General features: G+C 43.2%; 1 protein-coding gene across 6 annotated transcripts in view; it reads left to right on the top strand.

Moving 5' to 3' along the window:
• EVL (Enah/Vasp-like) overlaps positions 1-25,435 on the top strand; it is a 126,877-nt gene that overhangs the window by 100,324 nt on the left and 1,118 nt on the right. For 3 of the 6 annotated variants that reach the window (XM_017807630.1, XM_017807633.1, XM_017807632.1), the window contains exons 4-13: positions 7,272-7,335; positions 10,576-10,637; positions 14,731-14,960; positions 15,610-15,731; positions 18,473-18,533; positions 20,481-20,547; positions 21,891-21,957; positions 22,062-22,124; positions 24,405-24,471; positions 24,848-24,905. In XM_017807630.1, coding sequence (XP_017663119.1) covers positions 7,272-7,335; positions 10,576-10,637; positions 14,731-14,960; positions 15,610-15,731; positions 18,473-18,533; positions 20,481-20,547; positions 21,891-21,957; positions 22,062-22,124; positions 24,405-24,471; positions 24,848-24,905 — 861 coding nt within the window. The remainder of the gene's footprint in view (positions 1-7,271; positions 7,336-10,575; positions 10,638-14,730; positions 14,961-15,609; positions 15,732-18,472; positions 18,534-20,480; positions 20,548-21,890; positions 21,958-22,061; positions 22,125-24,404; positions 24,472-24,847; positions 24,906-25,435) is intronic. The other 3 variants (XM_017807635.1, XM_017807634.1, XM_017807636.1) reach the window with 3 other exon arrangements.

The following is a 25,435-nucleotide window of genomic DNA, read 5'->3' as shown; positions in this document are numbered from 1 at the left end:
GGTGTTTTTCTTAAAGCTCCATTACTGCCTAGAGACACAAGATTATGAGCTAATTTTAACCTTTATAGAAAAGTTTCAATCCTGGATGTTCAGGAAAATAGGCTTGATGCACATTCTGGAAAACAATCAAAAAAAGGAGGAAACTGAAGTGCTTTGGAGCTTGTTTATTTGATACTAATAGTTGTCGAGTTTATTTACTTTTTTGTTGTTTTTTTAGCTAATCTCATGGTTCTGAATTTTATGGATTACTTTTTCACTGCTGGCACTGATTGACATCTTCTCCCATCATCTTCGCCGTGTGTGTTTATAAGGCCAGCAATATTGGAATCACACGCTTAGAAATCCAGTGACGCCTTTTTTTTTTGTAATTAAAAGAACTAACTATTCCTGTGGCTTTATGTGCACATAACATTTTTCTCAAAGCCAGAGGCAGCTCCCCTAACAAAAACAATTGGTCATGAACTAAGCTGGATGCTTACTTATCATGAAACTGCCTGCGGAAACAAGGCTGTTTCTCTAAAAGCATCAGAGCTCCTGCATCAGCCCCTGCCAAGCTCAGTGCTGCCTGGCAGGTGGCTGCCTCACCCGCCTCTATTTCATTAGCACATAATTGAGCCATCGCTGAATTAGTTCTTCCTTGCTCAGAGCTCAGCACAGCTGAATCCCCCTGGGATGCTCCAGTTCCATCTTTTTCTGTCCTGCGCGGGGGTTTCCTGTGCTCATCTTGCCAGGTGTACTCTCTCTTTCTTGGAAAGCCAGCGCTGCACAGGGTCTGGTCCTGTCCCGGCACATCCACTGGGCTCCTGATCCAGTGAGCTGTGGAGGCATCACCTCCTGCTTTGCTGCCATCCTGAAGGTCTGGTGCTCGAAGCACTTCTCTGGGAAGTGGGGAACCAACGTTCAGCCACTTCCCCTGCCCAGGGGGAACTTTCCCAGGGAACAGCTTTTCTTGTCCACCTTCCCCCACCCCGACAAGCTCATGCTATTCTAGATGAGTGTGCATTTTGTTCTTCTCTTAGAGCTGATCTGCTGAGAGGAAAATAATTCCCAGTTCTTACTCAATTTTTATATTTTATGTTAATAGATATAGTACAGGGCATCCCATGGCAGACATGTCAATGTCCCACCCCTGTTGCTTGCCCTAACCATGGGGATGCAGTCTCACCCCTCCAGGCTGCATTCTGGGGCAGATGCTGACCCCAATAGCCCTGGAGTCACCTCACTGTGGAAGGTTTCCTGTTTGCATGGTCACCTATGCGTATTTTTAAATCTTTTTTAAAGTTGGTTTGCTGTCTTCTATGTGAGAGGTACCCCAAGCTGTGCTCCTGAACTGAGGCACTGACACTGAGATAAATGCACCTGAGCCATGTCCTTTACATATTTACTATGACCCATACTGCCAGAGTGCAGTTGCTTACTGCAGGAGCTGCTTTAGCACTGTCTCATCTTTATTGCATTCAGAATGAAAAAAAAAAGTTTTTTTTCCACCAACTCAACCGAGACACCAGCATGAAAAATTATCAAATGCTGTGCCAGTGCCATGATGGATAAACAGCCAGGATCAAACAAGTGCCATGATATTTTATGCAAAATAACTGAATTAACAGCTTTAGCAGCTGAGTCAAAGGCACTCTGGTTTCACGTTGGTATGCTCAGTAGCACTTCTGATTAACTGAAGATTATTTCTTTCTAATCATCTTGCAGCACTGGGTCTTTGCATGGCCCTTCTATTTGGTAACTCCTCTCTGGATCTCATGTCTTCCATCTTGCTCAATACACATGCACAGCTGTGTGGTTGTGTATACAGGGATGCCTGCAATTCCATTTGTTGGTTTTTCCTAAAAAAAAAAAAAAAAAAAAAAATGAAAAAAAGAACTGCACAGTGTACACACCTGTATATATTTACTTGCAGGAGGTGTGAACTAGTGCTAGGGCAGGGCACTCCCATGTTAAACACCAGGCTTGTTTTTCCAGCTCTGTCACTGTCCTTAAATCTTATCTACATCAGAAAGTTTCAGCAGTGAATGTTAAATCAGTTTTTAGTTCAAATGAACAGACTTCACACAGACCCCCTCTACTCACACCCTTGTTTCACACTAAGCAGGGCCTGTTTCATGTTAGATTAAAGTAATCTTAGAAGTAAAATATAAAAGCAAAGCAATTGCAATCTTGGGGATGGTGCTTTAAGAGCTTCTAAGCTCTTCTGCAATTCAGCTGAGAGTTGGTAGCTGTATAAACACTGCTCCTTGTCCAGTGCAGTATAAGGTAAAATGAGGTTATGTAAAACATTGCTGGGGATGGTTTTACGAGGGTGTGTCTTACTTTGCAGTGTCACAGACTTGCAGCACTGTGGGTCACCAAGGGACAAGGAAAGAAGGTAGAGAAGTTTTCTGGCCCACAGTTGGAAATGCTCCTTTCACTGCAGTGTACTTGCCTTAGGTCAAACCAGATTTTGTCTGCATCAGAATAGGAGTGCCTTATGTGACCTTTTGCATAGGTTTAACTATGTCAGTAGCAAATCTCACCTGTAGGTAAATTGATGCAACCAAATTTTATTTGTGCAGATATGGCCTGAGTGTAATCAAGTCACTTCTGCCTCACAGCATTGGTGAAGCTTAATTAAGGCTGATAAAGTTCTTCACAGTTCTCAGAGGAAAAGTTTGGTCCATGTGTAAATGATATTATAGAAAATATCTAACGTACTCTGTTATAAATGCTGCAGAGGCACCCAGCCTGTGAATAACACTCTCTGAAACTCTTTCTATTTCAAGTTAATGTGTAATAGGAATGAGGCAAACTGCCTGAAAACACACTGTGTGACACTGTGCTCAAACCCTCCCTTTGGTGGGTGTGCTCCCTCTCTCTGCCAGACTGATTTTGCTTACAGTGATTCAAATGATCCAACAGGATCCTGTATGGAGCAGCAGGCACCCTGTCACATACTTAACAGCACTACAAAACCCTAATGGCATTAACATTTTTAAAAGTGAGCCGGTAGTGACCCACAGACAAAACTGTCCCATTCCTCTCTCTGTACTTGGCCTCAGCCCCTGCATCCCTGTCAGACAGACCCTGCCTGCAGAGTTCCTAACATGTGCGCTGTTGCGCATCAAACCAAAAAAGGCAGGACTAGGACCCCAGGACGAGGAGTCCCAAACATATGTCATGGGAATGTCATGGCAGTGTGGCACCACACTTGAGGGTCCCGTGGCTCTGCCCAGCTGCAGCGATGGAGCACAGTGAGCAGAGCGATCCCTCTTCTCAGTCCTTCAACTCACCATGGAAATTTAGGTGTACCTGACCTGCAGTGTCATCCAACTCTGGTTGTACTAGCTAGAGCTCCAGTAGTGGTGTAGGCACCCTGCTTTATCTACAGGCTTTATCTAGACTAGGTAAATAGGCACCCTTCTTTATCTTCCTGCTAATTAGATCCATGCTTTGTCCAGGATAATTGTCTCTACTAATACCTTTAAGGGAGTGTCACTAGCACAGCGCTGATGCTCCCGGTGGCTCCCACTCCCTGGATAGATGCTGCATCGTGGCATGTGGCTGTGCCAGGACATCTCCAGCATGTGCAGTCCCCACCAGGAGAGGGCAAGTTGAGGTCCTCAGGGCATAGGCAGGTGTTTAAAGTGCTGACCAAGGCTCTGCAGCTGCAGCACGATTGCCCAACAGCGGCAACAATGCCGCAATAATACCACACATAAAAATTACAGCCAGGCTGTGAACAGGGGAAGTGGTGGTGTGTGGGGTCACAGAGAGCTTCCCGCTCTGGCTGAAGTGAGAACAGAACCCACTGGATTTCACATCTCATCGTGAGGCTGGTCTGCCTGAGGGGCACTCAGGGGAGTCAGGCAGCAGCACAGCCAGGAGCAAGGAGCCCCCAGCTGTGTGGAGGTGAAGGAGAGGGGTTATGGTGAAGACAGCAAAATACACTGTCCAGCTGAGTCCCGGCGTGGGTTTGCAGGCTGGCCCTGGGAGCTGGTGGCAGCCTGGCCAGGACTCGCTCTCCAGTGCCCTGTGTGGGGAATGGTGGTCCAGGCTGTACCTGAACAGGGACAAACAGGGACGCTGGGATTAACATCAGTCAGAAATGCTTTTGACAACTAATGGGAGGCAGGGTGTTCTGTCAGAAAATGCCAATTTATTTGAAAGATATTGCAGTGGGAAAGAAAAGCTTTGCAGAAGCTTGTAGTCTGGAAAGATTTCTTCTGTTCTCATCAGGATAAGCAAGTGTTTATGTCACATTCCCAGGATATAAATGACAATGGGTTAGACCTGATGGCTGAACCTGGTTTCCCATAATCCAAGTATGTGCTGAAACCATCAAGCAATGAGAGAGTTGTTTGTCTGTCTCACACCTTTTTTCCTCCCACAGTCTGGTGGGGTTTTTTGTTTGTTTGGGTTTGTTGGTTTTTTTTTTTCACAAAATCATCATGTTCTTTTCATATGCAGAACAAAAATTTTCAATATCATGAATTTAAAACCCATATATATTTCTTATTCAGCTCTGACTCTGGGCCCTTTCCTTAGTCCACCACATTCATCACACTGGTCCATAAGAACCATGGAGGCTTATAGGGGTTGCAGAGACCCCAACCAGGGGCTGCTTCCAGTGTGTACAATGAATGAAAGAGCTGTAAGTTTGTTATATTGGACCTGCTGTATTGAAGAAGCTCAAAATCCTGGTTGTTCAACAACATAAATGGTCCTGGTTTTGGTACTTAAGTGTATGCAGTCAGTGGTGCTTGAAGTTGTAGGGTAAGTGAAAGAGGGAAAAGAAACATCATATGGAACTGCCCCGGCAGGAGAGAAAAGATGACATTGTTGCTGTTTATTCGTGCTTTCCTGCCACAGCTGCACCAGAGTGGAAGCCAGGGCATGGGTTTTTCCTTCGGCGACAGCTCTGGTGCTATTTTGTGGCCGGCTGTTGTTCCAGACACAGACATCTCTGTGCAGTGGTGCAGGAGCAGCCACCAGCACATGGAAACCATCATGCCCACAGTAAAGCAGTGCCCTGTGCCAGGAGTTCCTCGTTGCTGGCTATAAGGACAGCTGGGGAAGGACAGAGAGGGTGCTGGGCCGGGTGAGCAGGAGGAGAACAAGCAAACATGGAAAACATCTGTGTGCTCCCAAAAGCTGCTTTTAGCTGAATCACAAGATGCTTATATAAAAGCGTGGTTAATTATTGCAAAGCAATGAAGCGAGGAAACACAGACATTCACGGAGTATCCCCTCCGTTAATTAGTTGCTAAAAATGTAGACCACAGCAGCTGTGGAGCTGCAAACGGGTCAGTAGCAAAACTGTCTCTCCTGGTTATTGTGCTGAGGAAGTGCACTTCTCTGTGAACTGTTCCCAGAGGCTGTCAGGGTCAGAGGCAGCTCTCAGGGTGACTAGAGAAGCATGTTGAAATGAGCCATCACCAAGGGCTCTTACTGTTCGTGTCTGCTCCGGTCTGAGAAGTATCTAAAAATGTGGAGAAGAATTAAACCCAGAAATCCTCTTGGATTTAAAAACCTTCAGCCACACAGATGTGTGCTGTATGTGAATTGCAGAGCATACATGTGTGGAACCAAGCATAAAATTAATCTCTGCCTTCGATACCTATGAGGGCTGGCTCAGCATGCTAAAAGCCATCCCTGTCTTTGTCATGTATAGTTTCTGAGAGGATCCTTGTTACACCTTAAACTCCTTTCACATGAGCTGCCTGGTCTCTGCTTCCCAAATACTTCCTAAGTTTTTTCCTGAGGCTTGCTTCCCAAAAACAATCACCCTCTCCTTCCTATTCATTGTTTCCGATGATGTTTACAAAATGTGGCATTTCTGTCTAAATAGTTTGCCAAAGGCCTGTGATAAACAATATTAAGTTGTCAGTCATGAGTCATTAAAGAAGTGAACTGTCTTCACTTCATACCCAATCCTAAGATATTTTTGTCAGAGCATTTAGCTTAGTGGTTGTCACTGGCTTCAGTTTTGGGAGACCCAAAATTGGAACACACATGCCTGATTTTCGGAAAGTGCTGTGTACCCTTTCTTCAAATGTTAGTCCTTAAACACATTTCAAAATATGCACAATTTCTTCTGGATCAGTCAGTGCTCTGAAATTTCTGACTACGATGCATTTCTGCCATCTTTCCTGTTTTAACGTAATCATACTTTCTAAATTGGTTTTCAGATGACATTCAGCCTGGCAGTAACTTATAAAGAAAATAGACATAAATATCCTTAAGAATTTGAAATTGATATATTTAGGTTTGTAAGTGTTTCATTCTGATTTGCTCTTGTTGGAAAACTTTTAAAAGGATGAAATTTTACATTTGAAAATGAAAAAAAATAAGGCAGACATAATAATTTCCTGCATATAATTGATCTCCTTCTCAGTTTATCAGGAAAATTGTTGTTGGATTTAATAGAACTCATATGTGTTCAGTTGCAGTTGAAACTCATCTCCTCAAATCAGTGAAACAATCCCCCTTCCAATGAATGCAAGACCACCATACCTTATGTTACTGACACTTACTTTTATTTTCAGAATAATTATTTCTTTCTGGGAGTGGCATGTAGTGTCAGTGTACTTGATACAGAGATTAAATGATGAATCAAGAGAGGAGATGTGACTTAAATGGTGACATGTGTAATTGGCTTTTGTTGGTGAATGCCAGTGAAAGCTCAGCTTGATGTGGATCTTGCAGAAGCAGAAGACTAACAACATTGTAAAAAGAAAAGCTACCTTTGTAAAAGGCTTGTTTAATTTAGAATCTCCTTGCACCTTCTATCATGTAGCTTCTTGAAGCTAAGCCCAGCGTCAGAGCAGCACTAGTTAGTATGTGCTCACAAACTCAGCAAAGTTGTTGAATTTCTGTGCAAGCACAAAATAATCCATGAGAAATAGATCTGAACCATGTCAAAGCTTGAAATGCATCCCAGTGTGATGGACTGCCCTTCTGTGGGACATCTTTTGCAACACTACAACATCTTCACCATCACCAAGGGATTAGTATGTAGCCTACAGGTACCACGGTGCCAAGTTTCTGGACAAATCTGCTCCCGCATTTAGCCATTGGGTTCTCCCAGTGAGACTAAAAATGTACAGGAGGCAATGATTTATCTAATAGGAAAAAAATAATTAAAAATAATAATAAGGCAAAGAGAAGACAATAATGCTTGAGGGCCTTCTGTCACAGTAAGACAATTAATCTGAGTGGCACTGTTGTTTGAAAAAGTCAGCCCCATTTGCTTTCCTTATAGCATTCTCTCATTTTCCCTGTAGGTCCAGCTGCCCAGCGCCAGGTCCAGAATGGTCCATCTCCAGACGAGATGGAAGCACAGAGAAGGTGAGTAAATCATCTATGGCAAAGTTCTTGGATGAACATGCAGTCCTTGTTCACCAATAAGCACTGTTCTTTTTACTCGTACCTCTTTTAAGCCAGTTCTAAATGTTTTGTAATTATTGCTAATGATTCTGTAATGATTTTTAAAGGGTTAAGCGAACTGAAGCTCTGGGTAAACTTTTTGCTTGGTAGGGACTTAGGAGTCTCTCTTTTCTCCTCCAAAAACTATAAGGAAATGGTAGGGAAACTAGTTTCCTGCGCCTTTATGAATAACTATGAATGAGCTGAGGTTGAGTAGGGATTTGCCTATGACTATTAAGTGGGTCAGCGGGTGATGATATTTCACCTGAGATTTGTGAGATTTACTTTGGGATAGCAGAGCTGTCATAAAGGTCAGAGAGCTCCTGCTCACCCGGAGGCAGGTGATATTGCCTGTCCCTCTGCCTGGCTGAAAGACCTGATCCAGCTCTTCCTTTAACCAGTGAAACTCCCTGATTCTGCAGACCATACGTAATTCAGTCCTCAAATTTGGATGTCTATTCTGTACATATAAAGTGTAAGCAGCTTAACTATGTTAGAATAAAAATATTTAATTTATTCCTTTTTCTTTAGAGACAGCCTTTTGGGTAGGTATTATTTGACTGCTACAGGGCACATGGTTCTGGGAAAGCTTCTTTTGCTCTGCTGGAGTGGAATAAGCTATGCCAGTAGATGCACTTAGATATTACTGTATCTGCACTAGGGGACTTTCAGCTTTAATTATGCTGATGCATTCTTTAAGTCTAGAGCAGACCTAATTTTAGGCCTATGGGTTTTTTTAACATCTTATAAACAGGCAAGGAAACTGATATGGTATCTACGATGAAAATTTGTCTGTTTTAAAGGTTTTTTAGAGACCTTTATGCAAATGTTAATATATTTTTAAGTCAGAGTGTAATTTGTCCTCTCTTCTACTTTAGTCCTTGCATACTCCTTAAGTAGCCTTGTGCCAGTCTCAGGCTTTATTTAGTTTGACTGGAATAAATTTGACTTCGTAAGAGTTTAAGAACTTCTCCTTTTAGCATGTGTGGGAGGGTGCATTCAGCACATGTAGCCTGCTTCTGACCAAGGCCAGAAGGGGCTGGTATGAACCTCAGTGACTTCAAGTGGCAGTGGTTGACCTTTTTTGGGGGAGCCCCCCACACCTCTACCTGTTCTGCAGCAGCTCTAATGACTTGGAGATGTTGTAAGACATATTTCTTTCCTGGTCTGTCAGACTGGAGTTTTCAAAGTCTGTTCTCTTGATAACCCTAGAATTTCCCCCAGGTTTAATCGGGAAAATGTATGTATTAAGTTGATCTTCATCATCAAATTTTGCTAATAAATGCCAAGCTAAGGTAGCGGACAGTATGCTTGGGAAATTCTTAGTACATGTGTTTACAGCTGAAATTTTAGCAGTGTAATTGATGCTTTTGCATATGTATTCAGCCCATAACTACCAAGGAAGAACCAGGCTATGTATTGAAGTAAAGATTTCTATTTGTTTGGTTTGAAGTGTCATAGCTTAAAGTTGAATCAACCAGCTAAGATTTTCTCAAAACTGTTTCCCTTTTGCATATATGATAATTTTCTAAGATGCCTCTAATAATTTTCTAGAAATTGCCTGGATTGCATATCCTGAGCATAAAAATAGTTTAGGATTGATCCCTCTGCATCAAAGTTGTGGATTTTCCTTTCCCATGTATTGAACTAGAATTGAAATATGAGAAATTTGTTTTGAAAATTAAGATATTCTTTTTTCTGCATAGTGTAACTTTATTTTTTTGGACTTTTTTTCTAGAAAAAAGTCTTTCTAGAAAAAAAGTCTATTGGTATATCTATTGGTATATAAATAAGATAGAATTGTTTAACATTGTAGACTCTGGAAAGTACACGTGAAAATGTAACAGGGAGATCTCTCTGAAATATTACATAAGGAGTTAAAATAGAAATGTTGCTTAGAGTTAAGCTTGCCTTACTGTACAGACCAAGAAGTAAAGCTGTTGCAGAAAAAAGAAAACTGTGCAATTAAGACTGGCCCAAACATAAAGGAAACAAATTCAGGGCAAACTCGGCCTAGAAACTGTGGAAGAAAATTGTAATAAACTTTGTTACCAAGTGCTTCAGCACTAATTTCTAATTTCAGAATTGTGTTTTAATATTGTTGAAATCTTTAGTCCATGTCCATGCACTTGGCAAAAAGCCTGGCAAATAGTCTAGTTTTTAGCTATCAGTCTTTTTAAGAGGAGCCAAGTGAGGGGGGTTTGTGGCAGGGGTCAAGGAGCTGGAGTGCTCCTTCCAGCAGGAGCACTCCAGCGTTCGAGAGCAGACCCCTGCTGATGGGCCCTTGGAACTGCACATCCCTGCGGACCAGCGCCTGTAACAATCCTTTCCCCGCGGGACACCGGGCCTGGGTAGCACAGGAGCTGGCAGCTCCTGGGGTGAAAGGTGCCAAAAAAGCAGCAGTGCAGTGTTGTGATGAGCGTTTGCAGAGGAAACACAGCGGTGATGGCGCTGCTGGGGGTGCTGGTGGCACGGGGGCAGCTGTGCTGGGGCTGTCAACTGGACTGGCCTGTGCCAAAAAGGGCTTGGATGTGCACAAGGACAACAGAGGCTTTGTACAGTCAGCACCAAAACACAGATAAAGCTTTGTTATGTTTTCATTTTAACTACAAGTGCTTTGGGCTCCTGACCCATAAGAGGCTCGGGACTGTGTCATTCTGAATATTTCCTTCCCTGGAGATATTCAGAAGCTATCTGGACACAACCCTGAATAACATCCTCCAGGGGACCCTGCTTGAGTAGGGAGGTTGGACTAGATGGCCTCTAGTGTTTCCTTCCAACCTTACCCAATTTGTGATTCTGTGATTTTATGCAAGATGCCACTTACTCTTTCCTTGCAGTGCTCATGCACTTCAGGTTAATGGCACGCGTGGTTGCTGTGCTCTCCTGGGCCTTGGGCAGAGCTATTGAGGAGTTATCTTAAGTGGATCAACCAACCCCTGCAGTGTCTGGTGAATGCAGGGCAATGTCCTGGTTAAGCTTCTCCAATGTATGAAATGGCACTGCTGCAGCCAAGGCAAGTGAAATCAGACCCATCTCCGTCTCACCAGATGAGAGTCTCACCCAAGACATACAGCTTGAGTGCTTCTCAGGGTATAAAGGTTGTACTCAAAATTATAAAGAATACATAATAACCAAGAGTTTTTTTCATTACTGTTTTAGACAAGTGATGGAGCAACAGCAACAACGCCAGGAATCTCTGGAAAGAAGAACCTCTACCACAGGCATGTATCAAATCAGGCAGATTCAGTCTTTCCCTGATTGTCTCCTCTTGCTTTTGGTGGGATTTGTGGGGTGCTATACAAGAGCTACTCCACTAAAAGTGGTTATAGTTTTGAACAGATTTTAAAGCATTGTCAGCTAGAGACTTTACATGCATTTGGGCATGGTTGTGTTGTTTTGCAGAGGCTCAGGTCTGGGGCATTCAGGTGATGCTAGGCAGGTTTTGCACTTGGCAAAACTTATACAGCTGAGCGGCATTTTAGATGTACCAAGGAGGCCTGGACATGCTTTTTCCACACCCAGGAGGAGAGCAGATAGCACAACCACTGCTAGAGTGACTCCATGTTTCCAGGGGATGTCAGCACAGAGGCGTTGAAGTGCTGGATGTGCTCAAGCAGTCCACATTGTTCTGCAGCACAAAGCAAACTACAGCACAGAGGAAAATATAGCTCTAGATGCTCATCAGTGGGGATTTTGTGATCATGAAGTGAGGAGTCTTCTGTGGACTTTCTTAATGGAATATATATATATTTAATGAGCCTACGAAAATCCTCTACAGCATATTAAGTTGCACTAAGCTGAGAGAAAAGATGACAGGAATAGTTTATAACTACAAAATATGGCTTTGCCTCTCTGAAAGAAGGCAGAGCAAGGAAGCCAAGATGGCCATCTTATGTTTGGGCTTTGGTTTTGGGCAAGTTTTTTCAGTTAATCTGGTCACATAAGTGGTATGTTTTTCCTCAGCTGTTAAAATTTTCTAGTTTTTGACTTGAAACCATTTCAGACATACATACACACTTTCAGCGACAGAAATAGTTGGACTTCTCTTTCAGCAGAGATTAGTGTGCTATTCTGCATATGAAACTTGGCCAAAATCCTGCCTTGGCATACACAAGGAGCCATACACATGGCTCCTAGGGGTTGCTGACTGTCCCCTCTCTGGCTACAAGGTGGCCACCTCTGTGTTCAGCATATCCCTTGCAGCTGTCCTGGTGCAAAGGTGATGCTCGTGATCCTGACTCAGTTTCACGTGGGGCTTGGAGGAGCCTCACTGTCACCAGAGCATGCAGCCCATCCCATGCTGCCAGGGTTCTGCTCCACACACCCCTCCAGCTCTGCTGAGGGCTGGAAATCCCCAAGCTGGTGCCTGCACCATCTCCTCTTTGCTTTGTTTGAGTTTCTGTTTGCGTTTACTTCACGGTTCCTTTTTCTTCGTTCCACTTTGCCTTGGTTTCATTCCTTGCTGCATACCCACCTTATTCTTTTCATTTGTCTTTTCTGTTCTTTTAGTTTCCACCCTTCAATTAAGTCTGTCCTCTCCCCTCTCTCAGCCCCAGTCTCCTCCTCCCACCTCCAGTAACTGCGGTGCTCCTGCCTCTGGTGTTGTGCTCCCCCCACTACCTCATGCCAGCACTGTCTCTTCAGAACCCTTTGTCCCTGAGCCCGGCAGTCAATCCCCTTTCATATCCCAGTGGAGAGCCAGAGAGCCCCCACAGTTCCTGCACAGGCACTCGGCCTCTGAGCTGCCAACAGCCCCAGGTTCCTCCCCTCCCTCCTGCCCAAACGGCAGGACCGTAATGCCAGGCATCAGGCGAACCTCGCTGTCTCCACCCCCTCTCCATCATTCCCATTTTCCCTTTGCCTCTTACCAGCCTCTCAGGGGCTCTTCTCTTTCATGCTCTCCTTGGTCTTCTGCTCCCTCTGCCACAAGTGCACCATCTCTGCAGAGGGGTGATGTCCTGCAGCCACGTAGTCCCACCATCCTGCCTGCAATTCCTGTCCCACCTGACAGGGTCAAGGGACCCACAGATAAAGCAGGTCAGGAGACCTCAGCAAATGTACCCCTGAATGGCCATCCTGAGGAACAAATTGCTTTAGGCCCCTCTGGGACCCAGGTGAAAAGCGTGGATGGGTCCTTCTTGCCACACCTAGGAGGTGCACCCTGCTCCCCGCTGCCCACCATCACCAGCCCCCCCACCTCCTCTGGCCAGGCTCCTTCCCCATCCTCCCATCCATCATCTTGTCCTCCACAGCAGTGTTGTCAGCCCATGTCACACTGTCTTCCATTGCCTCCCCCCCACGCTGCTGTGTCTGAGGTGGCTATGCCCAGGAGGACCCCTCCTTACATGACATCACCAGCCATTGCCCACTTGAGTAAGTACTGATTCTGAGTGAGTTGTGACCTTTGTAAAGCCATAGCTGTCAGCTGTTTAAAAAGCCCTGTTGGCACTGCCTGTAACCATTAGAAAAAGGGCTGAGAGACCCAAAGCTACTCCTGCTGTATGTGATTTCTGAAACTGAGATGGAAAAGTATCCAAATCACTCAGGACTGGTCCAGGGACCAGGCAAAAAGTAAGCATTACAGAGCCAGGACCCTGTAGCTGGGTTGTTGCAATGCATATTCTTACTGTATTAGGCCAGATGGAGATGTCATTCAGCACAGTCAAATTGCTTCAAAGAGCCTCATATAGAACCTGTTTTCAGCTGGTCTAAACATAGCAGATGGGCTCTTCTGAAGCTGGAGGCCAGGTCTGTGATAGACTTCTTGTCAGTGTAGGAATACTAGTAGAGGTTGTGATTTTTACTCTTTCTTAAGTGGTATTTCTGTTACCAGCAAAAGACAGAACATGGGTTTTGGCTAAGTTACCCAAAATCCCCTGTGCCTGTGTAATTTATTTAATTCTCTTCCTGGTATAAACTGCATTTATAGTTGTGGGCTTGTCACTATAACTATTCCAGCAAACCTTTTTCATTGAAGACAGATCAAGAGCTCGGGTCTGGCCACTTTGCATATGGTTTTGATTTCTAGTGCCTACCTAAAGCCTGCGGAGTTAGAACACTTGCAAGTAGTGCCTATTTGCAATTCAGAGCATAAGTTTTGTGACTTGGATCTATTCATGTTTATAACCACATATAATGCTAAGGTGACATGCCTGGAAGAGGAAGAAAACTAAAACATTTCCTTTCACTTTCTGCTAAAAATATTACTGTGACCACTGAAGGCTCAGTCCTTCAGCTGATACAAGTCCTTGAAATCTACTTAGTTCAATAAAATTTTAGACTCACATCAGTCCATTATTTTGACTCAGTTCAATTTTTGCCTGAGGCTGGCCTCTAATTAGGTGGGTGTAGTTTTGCAATTACAATTAACTGTACCCACAATGAATTACTAGCTATTATGTTCATGAACGAAAGAGGGCTTGAAATGTTTGAAGTATTTCTAATAGCAGCTATGGTTCATTTCAAGAATGGAATTGGGAGTGTGAAATAATGGCAGAAGTAACCACAGAAATAAGGCAGTATTGTAAGAAAATCCAGATAAGAAGAAAAACAGGCTGTTAATGTTAAATACAGTTTCCAAACGTTTCTCAGTCAAAACCCACCTGTCTTTCAAAATAACACTTACTGAGCAACTGAACCTGTGATTTTGCACCAGGAGCAGCCTGTTCTGATAGAGTGTACATGGGGAAATACCTTGGGATGGTGTATTCGTTCAACTGACCTGTTACAGACAGGGAAAACACTGCAACGGAGTTACCACCATCCGCCCCTCCAACAGGCTGCTGCTGCAGTGAGGAGCTTTGCTGAACCTCGGGGTGCTTGGAGCTGGAGTCTCCCCTGATTATTTTGCAAAACTGGCTGAGGCCACACACCTTCTGTTCGACAGAAAGGAGGATGTGTTGCTGTAACCCACGATTCTTATGAAAAGCTGATGTTAACCGAAGTCCATGGAGTTCACTGATGTAGTTTTTTATCTCCATGTGGAAAGCTATGGGAGAAGCAGAAGGATGTGCCACTTATGAATTAGGAAGCGTTGTCCATGTTTTGATTTTGACACAGAATAGAACACTAGCCCAGCCAGGGAGAAGAGGGAGAAGGCTAGTTGGTCAGTGGCAGGGTCTTGCAGGAGGACATAACTGTAGCTGACTGACCATTGATACAAACACCATTCCCATACTTCCACATGCGTGGTGCTTCCTTGAATTGATCACTCGTCCTGCAGTCAGGTCATGGCCTAGGGGGTGGGAACATGACCTTGTCTATGGGCTGGAGGAGACAGTGCTTCATGTCTAATTCCTATTCTCTGCATTTCAGGCCCAACACTTCCACCTGGTCACCCCAGTGGTGCTGCTGTGATCCCTGCTTCATCTGGGGGGCCCCCACCTCCGCCACCCCCCCCAGTCCCTCCGCCACCCATGGGAGCTGCGCCCCCCCCACCGCCCCCGCTGCCATCCGGCGCCGGCCAAGGGGCTGGCACTGAAGATGGGTCAGTGTCAGGGCTCGCAGCAGCTCTGGCTGGTGCCAAACTAAGGAGAGTTCAACGGGTAAGGAGGTGCTACTGGGATTCCCCAATGGGCTCTTGTCTGCTGCAGGAAAGCCTGGCACAGCTGGGTGTAATGGTCTGCAAATCCAGCTTGAAACATGGTGAAACACGCTTCAGCTGACCGCTGGGTGGACTTTTAAATGTGAGTTTGCAGTGAAAATAAAGCTGAGCAGGATTTGTCTGCTGGAGTTTACACTCTTCAGAAAATGTTAATTAGCAAATGGCTGCAAGTTCTGACATTGCCATTGTCTTTACTTCAGCAAAGTCCACTGTTGTACTGTTTGTCAGTGTTTTCAGTTTTTATAAGTGGTTAGAACTACGCTATGCTTACAAAAACCAATGTAGACTTTTGAGACCTCATGTCAATAGGTGTCCACTTAGGTAAGGGTTGCTTAACCATGCATAAACATAACCGTGAATAAACAGCACTGTGGGTTTTTTCATCGTTTGCCCATATAATTGCCTCACCCAGACCTTTTTTTTGTTTTAGTAAGGGTTCATGTGGGTCTTCTTCCCAAGGCAGAACACATCTTTATCTCTGGTTTCGAGCTGTGATTGTGATCACTGTTCCTAATACTTAAGAAAATTAATCATTAAGGGTGTGGTAAAGGAAACCTTTCATTAATTCCAGTGTTGATTTCTGTCTTAAGCCAGAAGATGGTTCAGGAGGGTCCAGCCCCAGTGGGGTCTCTAAGAGCGATGCCAATCGAACAAGTAGTGGAGGAGGTGGAGGAGGACTAATGGAAGAAATGAATAAATTACTGGCAAAAAGGTTTGTACTTATACTTCAAGTAAGCCCCATGAGATCTGCAGCAAATTGTGGAACAAAGTGCTGTCATTTTGGGTTAGCAGTTGGGTCACTTTGGTGCTTCTTTGCAGTTTGACAGGTCCTGCCTGCATAGATGTTGGATGCCAGTATTGCCTGGCCTTTAATATGAAAGGTGTTGCAGCAATGATACCTGGCGGAGTGTAGCTTCTGTAGCAGATCCTGCATCGTGGTAGCTTTCAAAGATGCCATTTTACTAGATCTATTTTTGCCATTTTACTAGATCTATTTCAAAGTTACGGTTTTCAGTAAGAGTAAACTGTGAAAGGAACTTAGACAAATCATTCTTTATGTCACACATTCAGGATGTTGAGCCCAAAAATAAAAACACAGTTGCAATGAAAGGACAAGACCTTGGCAGGTAAACTATTATTAATTCTCAGTGTGTTTCAGACAAACTAGCCTAGTTATTCTCCACTAAGGCAAGTTGTGATGTATCAAGCTACCAGCTGTTAAAAGGCACTCAATTTTTCTAATTTTTTTTTCACTTTTCCCCTTATTCCATCAGTAATGTTCTGTCAGACTCCCAGGTTCCTAGTGTTAGATGCTTTATTTTTTGATCTAATTTTTTTTAACTTATGAACAGTGAAGGAAAAGGATGAATAAAATAATGAGGGGTAGGTATAGTTTTAGAGTGTGCAGAGATGGAGTTTTTAAATAATGTTCTCTAGTATAAAGACAGTTCCCAGCTCAAAGAATTTGATTCCAACTTTTCTCCATGTCCTGTTCATTTTAGAAGGAATTCTCAACGTGGACTTCAGATGTAATCCTTTGAAAAGTATTAAATAAATACACAACACTCTAAAAAGTTCCAAGCAGTATAAAGAAGCAAATAGATAATTTTCTTTCTTTTCAGAATTTAAATAGCTTGACAGCTTTTAATAGTTTTTTACTGGTTCTTGGGCTACTCCATATGAAGCAGTTGTCTGAAAGCAAAGTAAGGTTTGGTGACTAGCTCTGTTCAAGCAAGCAAGCTGAATGGACATCTCATATGTTTGGATATAGAAATTGTACACACTTCTGTGGTTCTAGTCAAAGGTGTATGCCAGTATGGCTTTTTGCAGTGGGATCTCGTGTCTTCAGGTATTCAGGGTCAAATTTCCCTGATGCCTTAACAAAAGCACTCGCACTGCTGTGAGCACTCTGCTGCTTCTACGCTGAAAATAACTGAGCTGCAAATACTTTCCCAGGGAGTTGACAGCAACAGAATTGTCCCCTAAATTTTGCTTCACAAAGCCGTGGAAGTAATTGGAAATATGCAAGTGTCAGTCAAGGGTGCAATCTGGGCACATGATGTTAAACTGATACTGACAGGACTTCTTTTGGCTGCAAACCCCTTTTTATGCATGATGACATAAAGGAAGAACCTGGCACTGTGTTTCAGGTTGTTCTTACCTGCCTTACTAACCTACTCTTATGAGGAGGTAAAAAAAATGTTTTTTAAGCTGAGCATGTTCAATACAGAAATCACAGAATAATGAGCATGGGATCTCAGGGGGCCTTTTCTTAGCAGTAAACCCCATGCTCAGAAACAGGGAATATGTCTAATGCTCAATAAGTACATGAGGAAAACGCTTTTGAGAGTTCAGGTGCTATAAAATACCACTCTCTAGATTTAGTGGGCCCCCTGAGAGCAGCCCTTTGCCTCAGGACTGAAGTGCAAACAGCATAATGAACTCACAAACCACTGTCAGTTCCAGCCCAGTTAAGTTTGTTGCAGGACATAAATCTAACACTGGTCTCTCACCCTGGCAAATATTTCTCTCACTTAGATTTGTAATAACTATAATTTTTTTTGTTAGAAGAATCAGGTAAATATTAGGGAAAGACTACAAAAATTATTACCAATCTAATAAACTTATTAATGCAGTTGAATATCTGGAAATAATTCCCACAGAGCACAGTGTCCTACAGAACATACTCATCTGTTTGGGTTTTTTTGGTCAAATTTTCATCAAACCCTCCAAGTTGTGTATGCGGTGTGGCTTTTCTCAGAAACCTTTCTTAGTGCCACTTGGGATTTTTTTAAATATGAGATGAATATTGCTCTCTTCAGAAGCAAGACTAAATGAAAAACCTGTCATATTGGTGTTTTAAAAAACATCTGCTAAAGGTAGTGTTCACAGGTGGATAAGGGTAAAGTTCAGCACAACCAAAATCGATGTGGAGGCTTGAACTGCAGTTCCCCTAATTGTCTAAAATGGAAAAGTGGATATCTGGAGCTGACTTGAGAACAGTGTCATCACTGCAATACCCATCTGAGCCACATGGGAGGGGTGAAGGGGGATGGCTGGTCCTCAGAAACCCCTGTGGGGGTTTGAATTGTTCCTCCGGTGTAAGACCAAGGAGACACAACTTCCTGAGTCCTGGGGAGAAGCCATCCCTTTCTCACCCAGTTTCATACCCAGCTGTGCTTCCTTCCTCCACTTCAGCACATTTCCTTCTGCTCTGCACCCTGTGTTCCTCTGTTAAACACTGCCTCATAATATTGCCCCTCTCCCTGAGTTGTATCACTGGGGCCTGGATCCCTCACCTCCACCCCAGTTCTACACAACCAAACACATCCAGCCATTCCCTAGGATGAACGATATAAATAGTAACTCCCACCAAAGCCTGAATCAGTCCTCCCACATGGATGTGTTTCTAGCGGGTTGACTGTGTGTTCTCTCTCATGTTCCTTTGCAAAGGAGGAAAGCAGCGTCGCAGTCAGACAAGCCAGCTGACAAAAAGGAAGAGGAAAGCCAAAATGTAAGTGAAAGACTCCTCACCATTGTGCTCTTGCAAACTCCTTGTAAGCCAAAGTCCTGTGCTCGTTCACTGTGTGTGATCCAGGAATAGATGTACACATGCAATCAAAAGCTGAATGTAACTGCTTCCACCTTTCCTGGGAACAGCACCTTATAAACAGGAATTGTCACTTTATTCATAGGCTAAATCCAAATCAGGCATTTTTTCGTGGTCTGATCCGAATGTTGTAAGGGGTGGTAGATTCTTGCCCTGTAAGAAGATGCATTGAACCTCCTGGCAAGTCAACCTGAGATCACGTTCAAGTTTCTTACTTTACGTTTGAGGCTTCAGCTAAGCTGAAGTGGATCATCAACCACGGGGTGTAACTCTGGATTGCCAACCTCCACACAAAGTGAGAATCAGCTCACTTGAGACCTGAGTGCACAGTGAACATGTCTGGGAGGGATGAAGGGTAAACAGTGTATGAACTGTTAGACCATTCAAAAGTCAAAATATGTGTTCACGATCCCTACACTACAATGACATAGAATTTGGACAATTTCAGGGAACTTTGATTCATTTCTATTTTAACTATCCTGTCAGTATATTGTCCACAAAAGCAATTATACAGGAGGTTTTATTTGATACAGTCTATAGGCTGAACTTGATACAGCAATTTTGAGTTCAACATGCAGATGAAAACATTTTTTTACCCGTGGAACTAATAAAGCATGAAAGATCTTTCCTGTTTCAAGAGAGGGCAGGATTTGCACTGTGTCCCTTCCCATGTGGTGCTTTTCTGGGCTTCTGCTCATTCAGCATTCCTGTTGCTAGCCAGTACCCTCATGAAGGCTTTCTGCCATGGCTGTGTGTCTCAATTGCCTATATAGAGATGTTCCCCCAAAGACAAAGTAACAGCTGCTCAGTAGAAAATCCATTCGGAAAACGTAGGTCTCGCTCCAGGCTGAAAGGTTTGTAGCAAGAGCAGGAATAAGGAGTTTGCACTGTTTAGGTAGAAATGCAGAATTTTTTGCACGTTCCTTGAGGGATGCTTCAAGCATGGAATTTGCCTGTTGAACTTACTATGCAACCATTGCTCTTAATCTTGCTCCAAAGCTGGTTTTGAACCGTATACTTGGAGATGAAAAGGCACCATTTGGCTTCTAACTATTCAGCCTCTGCTGTCTTTCTATCCCTTCTTCTCTCTCCTTGAAGCTCTACATTAGTTTATATCCCCAATCAAACTTTTCAATAGCACCAAACTGTTCAGAAAGGTGTTTTAGAGTACATTTTGTGGTCAGGGTATCTTCTATCAGACTGGGTGCAATTCCATTTTACAATGCATAGGTAATGCTTTGCTGAGCATGTTTTGAGGGCTGCTAAATGATCTTGTCATGTCAAACATATGGCTGAATTGTTTATGGTGTCACACATAAATCCCAAACAAAAGAGTACAAATCTGTGATAAGTGTTAAATCTTCTGCTTAAGAGGAATACTGATTGATTTAGTTACATTCTGCTAGTACCTGGACTCCTCTCACTGATACCAGTGGCTGTCCTGGGCTGAAAGGCTGGGATCTGAGCTACTGTTCCTTCAGATGGCTCAGTATCCATATCTCAGAGAGTTTCTAAATTTGGGAAATGGATGGTTTGTATTTAGGCAACAGCAGACAGCACTTTAGAGTGGTTTCAGCCTGGTTTGGTATATAGAGATAAGAACGATTGAGTGTAATCCTGAAAAGGTGTCCATATTAGCTAAAATAAAAAGGATGTATTTTGCCATTCTAAAGGGAGAGAAAAGTTAAAGTTTAAATAGCCTTGAGCCCATACCTTGGCAGCAGTGCCTGTTGGACATGGTTGGAGGAAACTTGCTTTTGTACCACACATGCTACCACTGGTCTCCAGAGTAGAAGAGGACTCTGTGCTTCATCTCCAAAATTCAGTAATGTCCTGTTTTTCTCTTTATAGGATGATGCTAGCACCTCTCCTTCAACCAGTACACGAGGCTCTGCCCAGCAGCAGCAAAATTCATCAGGTATTAAGTCCAGCTACTAGTGCTGTAATTGTTTTCATAATCTAGTCTTCTCCACCACCTCTAGGCTCTGGATTCATTGCCCTACTTCTGAGTGCAGCAGCAGTAACTAACAGAAAAATTCCTGAATAGTTATTGTTTTAAAAACTGTACTCAGCAAGAAATCATGATTTTACATGCTTCACAGCCAAGAAAATTGCAATACAACCAGTTTAGTTATTGGGGTCCAGTCATGTAGCTGAGGATCTGTGTCTTCAGCATTGTGCACCTAAATCTTCTAAGAGAAAAAAGCTATATTATTATTTTACTTTTTGTAGTGTAGATGCCTTGATTGATACAGTTGAGGTTTGGATCTCAAAGTGCTATCCTTCCTTAGCCTAGTAGCTTGTTGCAATAAGGCTGATCCTGAGAGTTACTAGATTAAATTAAGGAGCCCCCAAAATATGTTTTTCCTGCAATTAATTGAAATAACGGTATCTGAGTAGATGAGCTGCAAGCAGTCACATTTGTCCTTGCATCAGTCTTGGCTTTTATGCATGCTGAAAGAAATCTCTCCCAAGGGAATGAGTATTTAACCATTCCAGCTTCCTTTTGGAACAAAACCATGACTTGTGTGCTTTGCAAGGGAAGGACAAGAAGCCAGGAGAAAGGTGCATGTGAATGAGGAACAAGATCTAGAGATTTTATGGGAATGCCCATAATTCTTTTAAAGACCTTTTCAGGACCTCACAGAGGAGCAAATCCTTGTATATAGTGCTGTATGTTACTCGAGTCCCTGAAACAGTTCACTTCACTTTAGGAGGAGAATGGGAACACAGTAAGCACTTTCAGTAACAAGGGTTATGTAAGTGCAGCTTCTGGGAAAGTTCTGTGAATTAGAAATGAAGTCAACATTAAATAAATTCTCTGTGGAGATTTGCATAGTGGGATCTCACTGCCCTGTTTTTAGATACACCCGCATTTTCTACCAACTCTGCAGCCAAAAAACTAAGACTTTTTAACTTAAAATATAAAAAAGTCTTGTACTGAATAAAATAAACCTTGCAGCAAGTAGCCTGTATTTCCTGATAGAAGTGATTTATGCTTTTCCTCCTAGTGTTCCAGTACCATGTCTTTTTAGTACTGTTTCACTATCCAGTCCCTAATTAAAGGGATCACTAAGCAGATTTTTGCCAATGCTTTCCCTATAATGTAGGCAACTGCACTCATTCAGCCATCCCACTTTCCTGTTTTTTCCAAGTCACTCATCCTAACTGAAGGAAAGCAGCTGTATAAGACAATCAACTTCAAGACATTTTTGTCGTTAGAGCAAAGTAATAAACTAGTTTTTCATGTTTGTTTTTCAGACTCTGGGAAGAAGCCATGGGAAAGGAGCAATTCTGTTGAAAAGCCTGTATCTTCATTACTTTCTAGGTGAGCTGCATGGGTTGTCCCTGTGGCTGGCTAGCAGTCGGGATGGTCATGCTGTCCCTGTGGCACGTGCACAACTCATGTCTTGTTTCATTCCATTGCTGTAGAAATCCATCAGTGGCGAAGAGCTGTGAAGCTAAGAGCCCCACACAATCCCACGTGTCTTCTAGGTACTGGCTAACAGCCTGGCTTCTTAACTGTCTTGGCTTGTCCTTTGGCTAATCCCATCATTCAGCACTGATGTTCATCTTCCCTCAAGTCTTTTACTCATTCATTTACAATGTGCTTTATCTGTTGCTGCACAAAGTGTGAAGGTAGAGTGTGTTGTGTCAAAGGCTTGTTCCATGGAAAGAGCCCCCTGCTCATGTGGGCACAGGCATCACAGATGTTAATCACACTGAAGCAAGTGCTTAAACCATCTGTGTGTGTGAATCAGAGACATGGGCTTGGCGGTGCTGTGCCATGTGGAAGGCGGGTTTTGGAGCATCTTTTTACAGCAGTTTCAGGATGACCCTGCCAACAGGTGAAGCTCTCATTACCCAACCTCTGCAGAAATAGAAATGCAAAAGCAGAAATGATCTGAAGAGTCTGCAGTTGGGATAAGGGAAGTTATTCTTCCACCCATGCAACTGCAGTCGATGCATAAGAAAGGAGAGCAAGGCTTGGTGCAGTAAATCAATAAAATCAAGCTGTAAAAAGGCACAGCAACAGATAGGGCATTCAGACATATGGGGTTCAAAAACTAGCAGGTTTCAAAAGCCAACAAAACCTAAAGTAGGACTCCAGAAGTCCTTTCAGACAGAAGAGCCAAGCTGCAGGATCAGCGCCCATGTTTTTAGTCACAGAGATTGACTAAAGTTTGATGTTGGACAGCTAAAGAGAGGCTTGCTTCCAGTGCTGGTTGAGAGCCACCCAGTGTTACTGGACACTGAGATGGATGGATAAGCTGAATAGGGAGGAAGAACACAGGCTTAGATATGTTTAGCATTTGCTGCAAAGAGATGTAAAATTTTATGTTATTAGGTATATGATAGTGCTGACAGTCTGGAGATAAAGTTGCCAATGGCAACTATCTGCATATGCTTGCTGCTGTGTTACAAATGCTGTAACACGCCCTGCCTAAACATTCAGAGGGATACATCCGTGTTACTATAGCAAAATACAGTTTTGCCAGCCCTCCTAAAACCAATGGAACATGTTGGTTCTAGGAAAATATGAGTTTCAAATAGATGCAGAAAGACTGTTCTTTCTCCTTGCAAATGGGAATGAAATGTGGGCTATTGAAAGCAGCCATCATGTTTCACTAGCTGCCTTCTATGATGCTATTCCATCCTGAGAGGAGGAGTTCAGCGGGAAAAAATGCTTTCCTAATTTAGCACCTGGAGTAGTGCTCAGCAGTAGTAGTGCTTGCTTGAAAAGATTTCTGTGGGGGAAGTGGGGCAGGTTTCTAAAGCTCTCGGTGGTGACCTCTTTCTGTTCCTGATCAGTTTGATGGCGATTGTATCTGCCTTAACTCCCAGCTTAGCTGTGTCATGGTAGGACACATGTCAAGGTTTCCCAAAAAAGGGTTGCAAGACCAAGCAACCCTTGCAAGGAGTAGCAGCATCTCTGCCAGCACCTATTTTGGGCTCAAAGATGATGGCAAAATTATTTGAAGCCTTTGTATAGTTTCATGGTTAGTTTTTAAAATGTTTTGGAGTTACTGATTAAATGAGAAAGGCAAGCAGCTTCTACTTCCTTAATTTATTTTATCAGATGTCATCAGAGTTCAGCCCACTGACTAATATGTTTAAAGACCAATAACATTCACGTGTACCAGTCATTAAGGCCAAACTGGCTTTGTTTCTGGGTCAATAAAAACTGACTGGGATACATAATGCTATCAAGAAACCACACTTGACTAAGTCAGGTCTTCCAGGGAAAGGATTAGTGGCTTATTATTTTCCCTATTATATTTTTCTAACCTGTAATCTACTATTAATTTAGCCCCCAGTTAAAGCCTAGCTTGCCAAGACAGGGTTACTGTACAGAAAACAGACTGTGAGAGAAAACCAGACATGTAGCTTGCAAATTGCAAATGCTGTAATAAAACACATTGTTCAGCAGGCTTTGTCCCCTCAGCATTTTCAAGTTTGAAATCATTAAGATTCCCAACACCAAAAAAAAAAAAAAAAATCGTTTCAGTGCAGTCTTTGTGCTCCCTCCAATATGTCTGCAATGGGAGAAATTTCACAGCATCTTTGAGGGTCAGGTTGTGCATATGGGAGCAGTGCTGCTCCCTGGCTGCCAAATGCTCTTGAGCAGCATGATAAGGAGTCTCCTGTCCAGCACTGGAACACAGGAGCTCCTGCTCTGCGGTGGATTTCATCCACACCATCAGGTACGTGTAGCTTAGCACACATTACAAGGAACTAACTGGGTTTTTTAATGCTCTTCTTCCGTTTCTCAAGGATGAAACCAGTGAGCAGCAGCAATGATGTGGCTATGGATGCCTTAGATTTTGATCGAATGAAACAGGTGAGTGAAGAAGCCATTTGCACTTAAGAGATTCAATGAGCTACCCATTTTCCCCCATGCATGCGCTGTACAAGCAAAACAGCTGTTCAGTCTTCTGATTTCCTCTATAACTAGGTGCTTAGAGAAGGGCTAGCTGGTGAGCAGCAAGAGAGCACAATCTCACTGCTATTTCATCAATATGTCTGTACAGAAATGTGCAAATAAATATGCCAGCATCTTCTGCATCCGTGCCCGGGAGTGCAGAAGTAGCTGTTTGTAGTGCCAGGCTCTGATCGGCCGCGGAGGCGGGGGACAAGCACAACCGTGTTAAACTTGCATTTTCTTCCACCAGTTAGAAGGAAATTCTGAGCAGCTGACTTGTGTTTTGTCTCATCAGGAAATATTGGAGGAAGTTGTAAGAGAGTTACACAAAGTGAAAGAGGAGATAATTGATGGTAAGAAAGAGAAAAATTATTATTTTTCTCATCTTTATGACTAATTTCCCATAGATAAGATGATAGGAACTGCAGAGAGTTCCCTGGTGTTTTCAGACTTCTCTGAGCAGCTCTGATTTATACGAACATTTGAAGAACAAGCACCTACCTTATCTAAGCTCTGACCATAACATTGTGTTTACATCCTTTATTATGCTGTTGATGAGCATTTTTACCACCAACCTATGAGAAATTCACTGGCTGGTGTTTCTCACAGGTGGGAGGGTAAGAAAGGGCCTGCCCGTTGCCCATGGCACATCAATTTATCACAATTAGCAAGCGTGAAATCTTGTAACTAGCTGGCCACACAGGTCCAGGATGAGGAGGGGACAAAGGCAGCTAACTGAAAATCCTTCCCAAAAATCTTCTGTAGGCTTCCTGTGCTTGAAGAGCACAGGTTACAGCTTTCCAAATAGCCATGCATTTTTTTAATTCATTGAAGAATACAGCAGCTGTACCAAATGTATCAGTACTTTTTTTATAAATTGCTT

This window comes from Lepidothrix coronata, unplaced genomic scaffold (genome assembly GCF_001604755.1).
Source record: "Lepidothrix coronata isolate B3197 unplaced genomic scaffold, Lepidothrix_coronata-1.0 Scaffold19, whole genome shotgun sequence".
NCBI lineage: Eukaryota > Metazoa > Chordata > Aves > Passeriformes > Pipridae > Lepidothrix > Lepidothrix coronata.
The sequence above is the reverse complement of the archived record's forward strand: the minus strand, read 5'-3'. Positions and strand labels throughout refer to the sequence as shown.